At 33.8% G+C, this 12,562-nt stretch overlaps 1 protein-coding gene and 1 non-coding gene across 2 annotated transcripts; both read right to left on the bottom strand.

The window, feature by feature from the left end:
* Nucleotides 1-5,961: 5,961 nt before the first annotated feature.
* On the bottom strand, nt 5,962-6,041 carry TRNAL-UAG (transfer RNA leucine (anticodon UAG)). The gene has a single exon. It is a non-coding gene; the product is annotated as a tRNA-Leu (tRNA).
* A 657-nt stretch (nt 6,042-6,698) lies between these two features.
* LOC143621059 (putative protein S-acyltransferase 14) lies at nt 6,699-10,708 on the bottom strand. The gene is made up of 7 exons (XM_077092592.1): nt 10,449-10,708; nt 8,374-8,596; nt 8,207-8,298; nt 7,987-8,110; nt 7,808-7,893; nt 7,637-7,699; nt 6,699-7,073 (listed from the first exon to the last, which is right to left on the bottom strand). The coding sequence occupies exons 1-7, from the start codon at nt 10,635-10,637 to the stop codon at nt 6,948-6,950; spliced, it is 903 nt and encodes a 300-aa protein (XP_076948707.1). The 5' UTR covers nt 10,638-10,708; the 3' UTR covers nt 6,699-6,947.
* Nucleotides 10,709-12,562: the final 1,854 nt, after the last annotated feature.

Genomic DNA, 12,562 nt, shown 5'->3' with positions numbered 1-12,562 from the left:
AGAGCCCTTGATGGACGTTGATAGTATAATCGAGCTTGTATTATATTAGTTTCGAATGGTTTTAGCTTCAGAAGAGTGGCATATGATGGTATCAAGGGAGTTTACTACAGTTCTTCTATCAGTCAAAGAACCGGTAGTGATGGGGTATGTGTTTGTGTAAATCTTGTATTTTGATGAATCTTTTTTCATTGGAATATAAATATTATGTGATCTTAAATGCAATATTTACACGCACAATCCCGAGAAGAATATGACTGTTGGTGATGCAACACATACAATCTCGAGAGGAATAAATGAAAAGGTATGCAACTTCTTCTTCATCTTGCTTGATGATATATCCATATAAATAATATCAATTGAAAAAAAAAACTTTTTAAGAGTTTCCAGGTTTGACTGAACATTAAGAATATAATTTTTGTTAATGTTGGTGTCATTAGATATAACAGATTCGTTTAATTAAGTGATAAATATATATTAGAACTATATATTTATCTCAAAGTAATATTTCTTTAAGCTATGATTGTAAAACATAATATATTTGTATGTTTGTTTATAAACTCTGAACTGACTTTATATACCGCTTCGGTCACATAACTCGTAAAAATTGTTATTTTCACGTCCAACATGTATATATTTCTTCAAACATATATATTTATGTAAAAATCATTGGTTTGACACAAAGTGTCATTATTACAAATAATACTTTTATTTGTCGTTTTATAAACATAAAACTTATTGTTTTATTTAAAAATCTTTTTTTAAGCTTTATAAAATATATAACCATATTTTTAATATAATATTTTATAAAGCTTAGAATTATTTATTTAAAATATTTCGCCTTTAAAAATATATTTATTTTTGTGATAAAGCCAAATATATGTATACGCTTCATCACATTTTTAAAGTTTGACTTTTAACAGTATATTTTAATATCCAACATTTACACATTTTCAACTATATCTAATTCTTGCCCAAAATCACAAATACTTTTACATTTCTCCAAAACCAAGTCGTAACTCGTAAGCTTAGTATATCGTGTTTTAATCGTTTTTAGCCATTCTTCTATAATTATAATTTATTTCTCCATCTTTCAACTACACTAACATGCATGAATACATGTGTAACCAGTGCTAGTAAGCGCGTCACATAATGCCTATACGCGAGCAACTCGATATGTATAAACAATGGCATTCAGGTAACTAGTGCTTGAACGCGCGTAAGTGGTGACAACAAGCAAGAAGCAAATATAGCATGTACAGTAATTTCAAAACCCAGTCCGTTTTGACGGACCTGTTCCGACCCGAAAACGTTTTAACCCGAAGCCCGTTTTGACATGAACCCTTTCAATCTAAACTCATCCCGACATGAACTAAATTAACTCTTTTTGTATCAACCTGTTCCAAACCTACCCCGTTCCAACACCTTTAGTCGAACCTGCCCGGCCCCTTGTCGGTAATAACTAATCACGTAACATGTTAGTTTTTTAAAAATTAATAAGTATAGCAAAACTACACTCAAATTAAAGAGAATAAAATGCTCGTTTTTATGGTGTAACTTTTTAGAAAAATTATTAGCGTGTGAAAAAGTTACGCCTACTAAAAAGTCATGGGGTAGGTGGTTTATAATTAGAGCGGAAATGTGTAACTATTTAATATATTAACAAAACTTGATTGAAGTTGAAGGACCATTATTGTATATTATTTTGGAATAATCAAATACTATTTTACCCATGCATATTTAAAATTATATGCATTGTTACTTGTATTATATGCAACAAGAGTTGGCTTGGTTTACGTGTAATATTACGGTTACCACTTACAAATCGTAATTTATAATATACTAGTTTTTATCCCCCGTATTACGGGGTTGTTTTATATTATTTGTTTTCGATACTTATTTATTTTTTGAATTTTTATTTTTTTATTGTATAAAAAGTTAATAATATACTTATGCTTTGATGATAAATTATTTCACAAATAAATAAGTTGTTATAATTCAGTTTAAAAGTTATATGGGTTTGAAGAGACCCAAGACCCGTTTATTTTTTTACTATAAAATTGGTTTTTTAATTATAAATAATATATATATTTTTTAAATAAATCATATATTAATTTTAAGTATATCCCAAATATTTGGTGAGATTAGTTTTTAATTTAATGAGATGTTATAACTCGTTTAAGAAATATCTGGGTTTGATAAGACCCATACCCGTGAATTTGGGTCAAACGCATGAAAAACCTCCATTTAAAAATCAAGCAAATCTGATGACTTCAAAAAAAAAAATGGGAGCGACCACATCACGACACATAGGATTTTTATGTTTTCGTTTATATATATATTATAGATATTAACTTGAAAAGTATATTCCCTAAATCCCTACTTGATTTTTTACACTATAATGTAAAATATCCTAATATATGATATATATATATATATATTATAACTTAAAAAATATATTCCATACATAGTTTTTTTTTACTTTATGATCATGTGTAATTGTATTACCTCTAGTTACAAGTCACAAATTTTAAATAAATAAATCTGTTGAGTTGGTGTTAATAATTGTTCAAGATTATCAATGACCATCCCTATTTCTTTTTTCAGACGTCCGGATCAGAAGGTTTCTTTCAATCTATCAGGAATATTTTTCCTTACCGAATGGGAGCAACGTGGAAAAACTTGTATGGCCTTAGCAGCGACACAAATGATGACTATAATATGTAGGATTAGAAACAATGTCCCCGCTATCGAGTTGTCCCCAAGACCATTATTGTCTCCAAGAGTTCGTAATTTAACTGAGGCCCGTAGGATTATATTTGACCCGACTAGAGGGCTTGAGATGAGTGATGGCACACCCTACACAGATCAGGTTACCCCCAATTTTCAATACACAAGCGAGAATAAATATTGAATCCGTGATATGAGCAACATCTTGATGCTCCCACGATAATAGCAGCGCTTAAATTAAATTTTGGTCCCAACGGCAACTCCTACCCCACGTTGGGGTTTTGCTAGACCACCCGTTATTTGCAAAATCGCAATGCTGCTGCCAGTTGTCCAAAAGAAGAACCCTATCGTTGGCTTGACAACAACATTTTGGAAGCATACGAGTCTCTTTCCATCTCAGAAAGACATACATATCATGTTGTTGTGATAACGGGCCTTTAAGCCCGCACTGATAATTCGGGGCCATATCAGTATAGCATTGAGATTAGGGATACTTGGGGACTTCAGTGGGGATATGCCGGTCACACATGGGTCTCCGTTGACCTCTTTGCATACGTCGCCGAACCGGTAACTGATGAGTTGAATAACCCACTATACTATCACATAAAAATTGTAAAAGAAAATTTACTAAAAGATTATACAAACCTCATTGCTTCTCCACGACGGATGTGGACCATCGGTGCTTGACCATATTTTCATATAAATTTTTTCGTGTAAGCTAGCGCCCTCTCCATGATTCTCTATAACGAATTCATTTTATCTTCTCTGAGATTGGAACATAAAAAAAATTAGTACATTATTATTATTATTATTATTATTATTATTATTATATAACTAAGCACTAATAAGTAATAACATAGATTTACAAAATAACAAAACTGACATAAGCTTTAGCCGCCCTCGAATCAACGCAAGCCACATTAGGCTCTTAAACGGCATTTTCCACATCAGCGACCTCCCAAATTGCCCCATGCTTACTCGCTACACCCCAAGTATCTATCCACGGTCACCAAACATAGCAACGCCGCTTCAATGAGTTATCCTACAAAGTTTGTATTTATAAATTTATAAGAAAATAGTATTGAGTTAATCTTTACTTAACATTTGATAAAATACATGACTGCTCAAAATAATCTAAGTTGCTTGTTGATGTATCTTAAGTGAACCACTATAACATATGTTGTATATAACCTTTAATCACTCCTTGACTGTAAGGTGAAATATAAAAATTAAATTACCATATAGGTAACACATAATTAACCAACTTAACTTTTAAGAACACATACTTAACTATCTATTAGTATCTAAGGTTACTTCTGATGATACCGGCTCAACAGACCATAACATCCTTTACAACAAGAAATACAAATAATATCAAGTGTATACCGGTAGTCTGGTAGTATAAGAGAAAGAGAAAACCGAATGTATGAAAAAAAAAGGTTTTTTATACTAACGGCAAGGTAATATTATTAAGAAATATACATAATACCAGCAAGACGTTAGACTTACAAGTATAGAGTTATAAACCAATGTTGAAAATACATCATTGGTTCTGAAAAAAAAATGATCAAACACCTAAAGAAGAACAAAGCATCAACCACAACCACAACCACACAGGCGCACCAACTTTATGGTGATTTTTCTAGGAGAATAGATACAATTTAATTTTGATCGCCTCGTGAAATTATCACATCGCAACAAATAATTTGGATTATTTAAGCCAATTTTAAACAATTAATTTGGATAAGTTGAACAATTTTACCTTTCAATTCTTGTTCATAACCACTAAACCAACCAACTCAAGTAGACATGGCAAAAAAGACAAGGTAAGGTAATATGTTACGGTTCAAAATAGGTCCTTTTAGTACAAGTTAAAAGAGGTAAAAGTGAATTGACATGAAAACAAATATATGATTTCGACAAAACAATCACTACAGTAATAATCTATATCTTTAAATAAGTGAAAATTTCCAAAATGATCAAAAAGAGGAGAGAGAAAAAAAAATGATTCAACAAGAAACCATATTCCTAAAATAACTCATCAAATTTGTACAGCCGACACTTTGGTATTAAAACCGACGGGATTTCACAACCAATTAAAACCTGACACTTGGAAAGTTTCTGACATTTTCGACGAGATTTTTAAAAATCTTGGGGTTTTCGTCCATATTTATAATTTAAATCATTTTGCAAAAAACAGTCTCTCCAGACGGTTTTTTATGTTTCTTATCTGGTCCGTTCAAATTATATTTTCTTGAGAAAAGAGCTTTATAAATTCCGTCTTTCAAGACGCATTTTAAATAAATTTGTTTCAAGGAGTTCATATTCTCTTGTTTTGTTCTTATAAGTTTTAAAAGTTTAATATCGTCTCGACCGATAGGGTTTTTGGTATTCCGTCTCGACCGACAAAGTATTTGAATATTCCGTCTACTCCAACTATATCTTTAATTAGGTTTAAGGTAGACCCCACTTTCTTAAATTAAACTATCAATTAAATATAATATTAATTATCTTCATCTTCTTCCATTTTCATCTTCAACTTCCATTTTCATCTTCGTCTTCTTTCATTTTGCCATTTACCACCATAACAAACTACAATATTATCAAATTCCATGAAACCTAACAAGAAATATAATTGAAACTTGGAAGTTGAAGATGAAAATGGAAGAAGATGAAGATAATTAATATTATATTTAATTGATAGTTTAATTTAAGAAAGTGAGGTCTACCTGAAACCTAATTAAAAATATAGTCGGAGTAGACGGAATATTCAAAGACTTTTGTCGGTCGAGACGGAATACCAAAAATCCTATCGATCGAGACGATATTAAACTTTTAAAACTTATAAGAACAAAACATGAGAATATGAACTCCTTGGAACAAATTCATTCAAAATGCGTCTTGGAAGACGAAATTCATAAAGTTCTTTTCTCAAGAAAAATATAATTTGAACGGGCTAGATAAGAAACATAAAAAAACCGTCTGAAGAGACTGTTTTTTACTAAATGATTTAATTTATAAATATGGACGGAAAACCTCAAGATTTTTAAAAATCTCGTCGGAAATGTCAGAAACTTTCCAAGTGTCAAGTTTTAATTGGTTGTAAAGTCTCGCTGGTTATAATACCAAAGTGTCGGCTCAGTTTTTGAGAATTTTCTCTTTAAATAAACATATTTAAGAGGGATGTTGTATGTTATATATGTAATTTGTCAAAAGACAAACTAAAAAATTGAGTGACAACTGTGGGATTTGAACCCACGCCCTTTCGGGCCAGAGCCTAAATCTGGCGCCTTAGACCACTCGGCCAAACTGGCTTGATGTACTTAGTGTTTGACTAATTGCTTATAACGATGAGTTAGATAATGATTAACATTGTCCTAAATCTATTCACTCATATGTCTCTCTTAATGATTAAAGATAAAACTCACCTTTTGTTGATGGTGGAGAAGTGAACTTGTAACAAAGAAGCCTTTTTTCTTTTATACCAAAACTTAAATATAAAATTATAACACTAACAAATAAAACCTTGTAACTCTTTTAAATGTAGCATTTCTCTAACATATATAAACACTAAATTATATGATATATAGCCTTCATTACTTTTTATCATTGTTGTCCTACTAGAGGTGCACAAACTGGTTATTTTCAAGAACCAAAACCGGGTAGGATCCGGTTCCAGACTCAACAAAAGTCAAGAACCGTGTCCGGTAGGAACCGGGTCCGAGTATATCCGATATTTGATCAGGTTTTCCGGGTTTTTATTGGCTTTCGGGTAGGGTAGGTCAGGATATGACCGGGTACTGGGGAACCGGTTCTGGGGAGAAACCCAAAACCCAGTCTGTATCCGCGGGTCGGACCCAGTTTTTTTTTGTGCACCTCCAGTACGACACGAATAAAGAAACCAAGATGTTAGTTAAATTTCTTTTATAAAAGAAGTTACAAGTTTTAAATTCGTGTTAGGTCCCGAATTAGACCGAGACGCCCCTGAAAGAACTTTATGTATAGACAGACAGAACCGCAACTGCAAGCAAAAACAACACAAAGCCGCAAATGCATAACCGATCAACCGGTGGGTGGTTCTTCAAAACATTACTACATATAACTTCATTAACCCCAACCGAAAAAAAACTATGCCTGTTACGGTTACACTAATACTTCTACCATAGCTAAAAAAATCTATATGTTTTCTTTCCTTTCTTTTTGTTTTCACTATGCTCGGTTTAGAACTCTTGGGTGTTGAAATCCGTTCGCGATGGATACTCCAGGCCATGAAACGCGGGCATTTTTTGCAGATCTTCATCACTATAAGCTGGAAGAAGCCAATACTTTGGTACTGTCCCAAACACCTGAAATTAAAACCATCATAATATTAAATATCTTTTTTAAACCTTCGATAAATAGTTTGAACAGTAAACTGCGGTTTTCGTCCTTGTGGTTTGTCCAAATATGCGGTTTTAGTCCAATTTCAAATTTGTGATTTTCGTCCTTGTGGTTGCATTTCACTTGCAATTAAACCTGACTCCACTAACCCCGTTAAGTTTGGTTGTTAAACCCATCAGCGTGCCCCTCACGTGAGGGACAGTTTTGTCCTTTTTCTCCCCAAATAAACCCCAACCCTAATTCACAAGCCCTCCTCATGTGAAAGGCTCGGGTGTATTTGGAAAAAAAAGGACAAAACTGCCACCCCACGTGAGAGGCACACTGACGAGTTTAACGACCAGACATAACGGCGTTAGTGGCGTTGGGTTTAATTGCAAGTGAAATCAAACCACAGGGACGGAAATCGCAAAAATGAAACTACTGGACTAAAACCGTAGATTTGGACAAACCACAGGGACGAAAACCATTGTTTATTCTCGTTTTAATATAACATATATGTGAAAAAAAGGTTCAATAGTGTCGAATTAACCTGTTCAAAGTTCCTCTTGCGACCAAGATCGTAACGCCATCTTGTGGTAGTCTTCTCATAGGCCTTATGAAAACCACATATATCAATAATCTCACGTTTGACTTAACGAAACGTTTGACTATAAGTCAACAAACTGAAACGCTTAAACTTAAATAAACAAGAAAACAATACCTCAATCGTTGTAATATTTTCAGCTACCAACGATATGTGCATAACTAGAAACCCGAAAACACTTAACGCAAAAGCCAAATTCAAGACTGTAAAAACAAAGAAAGTTACATAACGGTAACAAAAACTAAAAAGCTAAAACGAAAGTAAAAGTAAAAAAAAATGTGTTTGTTAAATATTACCGAACGCAAAAAAGGTTGTTGCTAGACTGCTAGCTGACCCGGGAATCTTTCCGTCATCAAGGAATACCACGAGACGGGGAAACAAGGCTACGGTTACAAAACTTGTCGTGAGAAATGTGTAGAACTGCATTAATCAACAAAAAAAAACATTACAAAAAGATTTTACATTGAAGGGTATTTTAGTCATTTCACTGACACGAACCGAAATCTATAAACATACCAAGAAGAGAAGAAAGTGCTTGTAGTTTTGCGCCCCGACACAATTAACAACCCACACGCAATGATGATCCATTTTCAACACGCACCTCCCGCCTATTATATGCAACAAAACATAAATTATTAATATTCAAAAAGACAAGTTTAACTAAAGTAAGCGACCGAACTTACAAACAGAACAATGGTGGCATCGGGGCGGTTTATAACTGTTACACTTGCGACAATAACGGACTCTTGTATTGGTTGAATCCGGTGTAGACAACAGGCCGAACTCAGGTGCTTCAACTGGTTCGGTTTCTCCTCTTTCTTGATCCACTAGTGGTCTATAATTAGGTGGCACTGCACCCGGGTCCGTGAGCACAACAACATAATAACTCCATAATAGCATTACCAGCTAGATCAACAAACAATGTTGTTTAGAATCAATAAGTACACATAGTGATTACGGTTATTTTACAACTACTTACGGTTCAAATAATCAGATTTGTGTAAACTAGGGGTCTGCAAAATCGGTTAGGTTTGGTTATGTGAACTTAACCATAACCGAATATTGTGTATTTGCATGACCATAACCATAACCATAACCGAATGGCCAGTTAACCATCAGTTATGGGTTGGTTTTGGTTAAGTTCGGTTATTTGTCACCGAGTATCCCAACCCGGTAAAACCCGAACTCAAAAAACCCAGGAGCTAAAACTTTCCATAAATTACCAAAACTTGCTCTATAGGTAGCTAAAAATTTGAACTTTAACCATCTATAGAGCAAATTTTGGTAAAACCCGAGCCAAATACTCAAAACCCCATTACCCCAACCCGATAAAACCCGAACCCAAAGAACCCGTGAGCTGAAACTTTCCTTAAAATTACCGAAACCTGCTCTATAACCAGCTAAAAATTTTAACTTTTACTGACTATAGAGCAAATTTTGGTAAAAACCCAAGCCCAAATACTCAAAACCCCATTAACCCAACCCCAACCCGATAAAACCCGAACCCTAGGGCTGTGCAACGGTTCAGAACTGCGAGAACCGAACCGGAACCGAAAATTTGTGAAAAGTAGAACCGGAACCGGAACCTATTATAGTAAACCGGTTCGGTTCTAGAACCGCTAAAGCCGGTTCTCGCTAATCGGTTCTGGCTAGAACCGGTTCGATCATTTATTTATTAAATGAGTTATGCAGACTTTGCAAATTGCAAAACAAGTTTATACAATTGTATGTCTTCTTTCACGGTAAAACTAATTTAGTTTACAGCATGAACATCCGTTATATTTTTTATTAAAACCTATGTGTTTAAGTTAAATAAATCATTAGCAACGATAGATTAATGGAAGATCATATCATTTTATATTAAATTACCTTGATAGCTTAAATCAAAATTGATCATGGTTGCTAGTTCTTGAACGTAAAGAAAGAAGATTTAAATTAAAAAATGATTGAATGGATGTCGGTTAATAAGTTACTCTATAAAAAAATGGGGATTGGTAAATTTTTTAATACGTTTTGAATATTCCGGTTCTTCGGTTCCAAGTCTGGAACCGCCGGTTTTACCCTGAACCAAACCGGGAACCATTTAATGCAAATTCTGAGAATAGAGAACCGAACCGGTACACACATTAGCGGTTCTGAGGCACCGGTTCGGTTCCGGTTCCTTGGTTCTGACGGTTCCGAACCGTTTTTTGCTCACCCCTACCGAACCCAAAAAACCTGTGAGCTGAAACTTTCCTTAAATTACCAAAACTTACTCTGTAACCAGCTAAAATTTTAACTTTAACTGACTATAGAGCAAATTATGGTAAAACCCGAGCTCAAATACTCAAAACCCCATTACCCCAACCCGATAAAACCCGAACCCAAAAAATCCGTGAGCTGAAACTTTCCTTAAATTACCAAAACTTACTCTGTAACCAGCTAAAAGTTTTAACTTTACCATCTATAGAGCAAGTTTTGATAAAACCCGAGCCCATATACTCAAAACCCCATTAACCCAACTCAATAAAACCCGAACCCAAAAAACCCATGAAACTTGCCTTAAATTACCAAAGCTGACTCTATAACCAGCAAAAAGTTTTAACTTTAACCGGCTATAGAGCAAATTTCGGTAAAACCCGAGCCCAAATACTTGAAACCCGATAAAGCCCGGGAGAGATTAGAGCCGGGTTTTGGTTCAAAATTTAAAATTCTCAAACCGAAACCCAAAACCCAAAACTTGTGTAACAGTAATTCACAAAATTAATATTATTATTACCAGGACATGAAATATGATTAAAACTATAATTCCGAGGAGTGAATTAAACCCGCCGGCGGCCAAATCAGGGCCGTAATTGCAGAACACGACGGCGTAATAAGTGACACCGATAACACCGAGAACCAAGAAGATGATGATCAAGCCTAGGCCTTTTAAAGCCGTACATAATTTGAATACATTCCATGCCATTACAGCTCCAGATCTGTACACAAAAGTTTATTAATTTAGTCAACAAATTAAACCCACAGTAAAGGTTTTAAGGTTTTGGTGAGTTTAAGGTTTTGGATTCTGTGCATTGATAATATGTGAATATTGTGACGTGGGTTTTTTTTGGTTAATAATAATAATAATAATCATCTTTACTGTATATAATATAGAAGTTAAATCTTAAATTTTAAGATGTATCATTTTTGTTGTATATTCTACAAGTAATTATGTATAGAATTTTAAAAAATGTAGGGGTAATATAGTCTTTGCTCGTTCAAAAATAATTTACAATATGGTCCTTCAACTTAAATCAATTTTAGTTAATTTATTAAATAGTGACACATTTTCCCCTCTTTATAAACCAACTACTCACACGATTTTTAAACGGTCATAATTTTTTCACACATTAATAATTTTCTTTTTTAAAAAGTATACCTTAAAAAAGAAAATTTTATTCTCTTTAATTTGAGTATATGATATTGCTATAATTTATTGATTTTTAAAAAAACTAACATGTTACGTGATTACCAGTTATTACTGACAACGGGTTGGTCAAGTTCGGCTAATGGTGTCGGAATGGGTTAAGGTTGGAACAAGTTTAATACAAAATAAAGGTTAATTTAATTCTTGTCGGGATATGTTTAGATTGAAAGGGGCCATGTCAAACAGGTTTTGGGTTAAAACATTTTTGGGTTAGAACAAGTCCGCTAAAATGGATTGGGTTAAAAAGTAGTTTATTTGAAATTACTTTACATTTCATCTTTGCTTCTTGATTGTTGCCACCAATTACTCAAGCATCAGTTACACATATGACAATGTTTATACATATCGATTCGCTCACGTCTAGGCATTGTGTGGCATGCTTACTGGTACCAGTTACGCGTTCCATGCCATGTTAAATGCATACCACCGTCGAGTTACATACATATCGTTGTGAGGATACAAATGTACTAACACCTGTACTAAGACCGGTTGCGTTTGCGCGTTCATCGCTACATCGCGCGGGCACTAGGCTAGTAATAATAATATGCGAATTTTATGACGTGAGGTTTTTTTTATTATATTTTTTTAGCGGTTAAATATAGATTTAATTTAATAATAATAATAATAATAATTCATTACACGGGTGGTTTTGCGGTTTATGCCTTTACGGGTAGAGGTGCATAAACCAGTTTAAAATTTTAAAACCGGTTTGGGTTGAAGTTGTTTGGGTTGGTTAACAAGAGTTAAAATTGGTTTATGATCGGTTTTGATTCGGGTTGAAATCAGTTTTTTATCAAATAACGATTTGTTTTGGTTCGGGTTTGAGAGGTTTTTCCCCGGTTTTTGGTTAAGTTATGCCATGACTTAACGATGATTTTATTTTTTGATGGTGGTTAGTAAAAGGACGAAAATCAAATAAACGTTATGCATAAAGGACAAAATTTGTATTTCTGTCAATAAAATATAATATAATTATATAAAAAATTAACAAGCTTGGGTCGAGCTTGATATTTCAGCTCGATAAAGTAAACGAGTTGAGTTCAAGCTAGCTAGTTTAAGTTTGAGCTTGCACTAGCTGTCTAGCTTGACTTGACTCGATTGCAACCTTACTTTGTTTTGAAATTATGAAAACTAGTTCAGCTAAATGGTAAGCGGATGTTAAACTGATCGTTAAGTGGTTTTGTTAGACGAGTGATTGCAATTATGTTAACTGATAATAGGTAGAAAAGCTCAACTGAAAAGGAAAAGAAATCACCCGTCTAAAGATCTTCCAACTACTACACTACATCAGCAACATCAGCAATTATGTTAACTAGTTATACGTGTAGGGAGGTACTATGATTAGAAAGGTGTCTGGATGGGCTCTTGAATACGCCAAGTGTGAAAAGCGTTGGAAAGAGGAGCTTAGGAGCACGATCGACAAA

This window comes from Bidens hawaiensis, unplaced genomic scaffold (genome assembly GCF_021521415.1).
Source record: "Bidens hawaiensis isolate Kalapana, Puna unplaced genomic scaffold, B.hawaiensis_p1.1 tig00002772_1, whole genome shotgun sequence".
Classification (NCBI taxonomy): domain Eukaryota; kingdom Viridiplantae; phylum Streptophyta; class Magnoliopsida; order Asterales; family Asteraceae; genus Bidens; species Bidens hawaiensis.
Note: the sequence above shows the minus strand (reverse complement) of the source record. Positions and strands in the feature narration are given on the sequence as shown.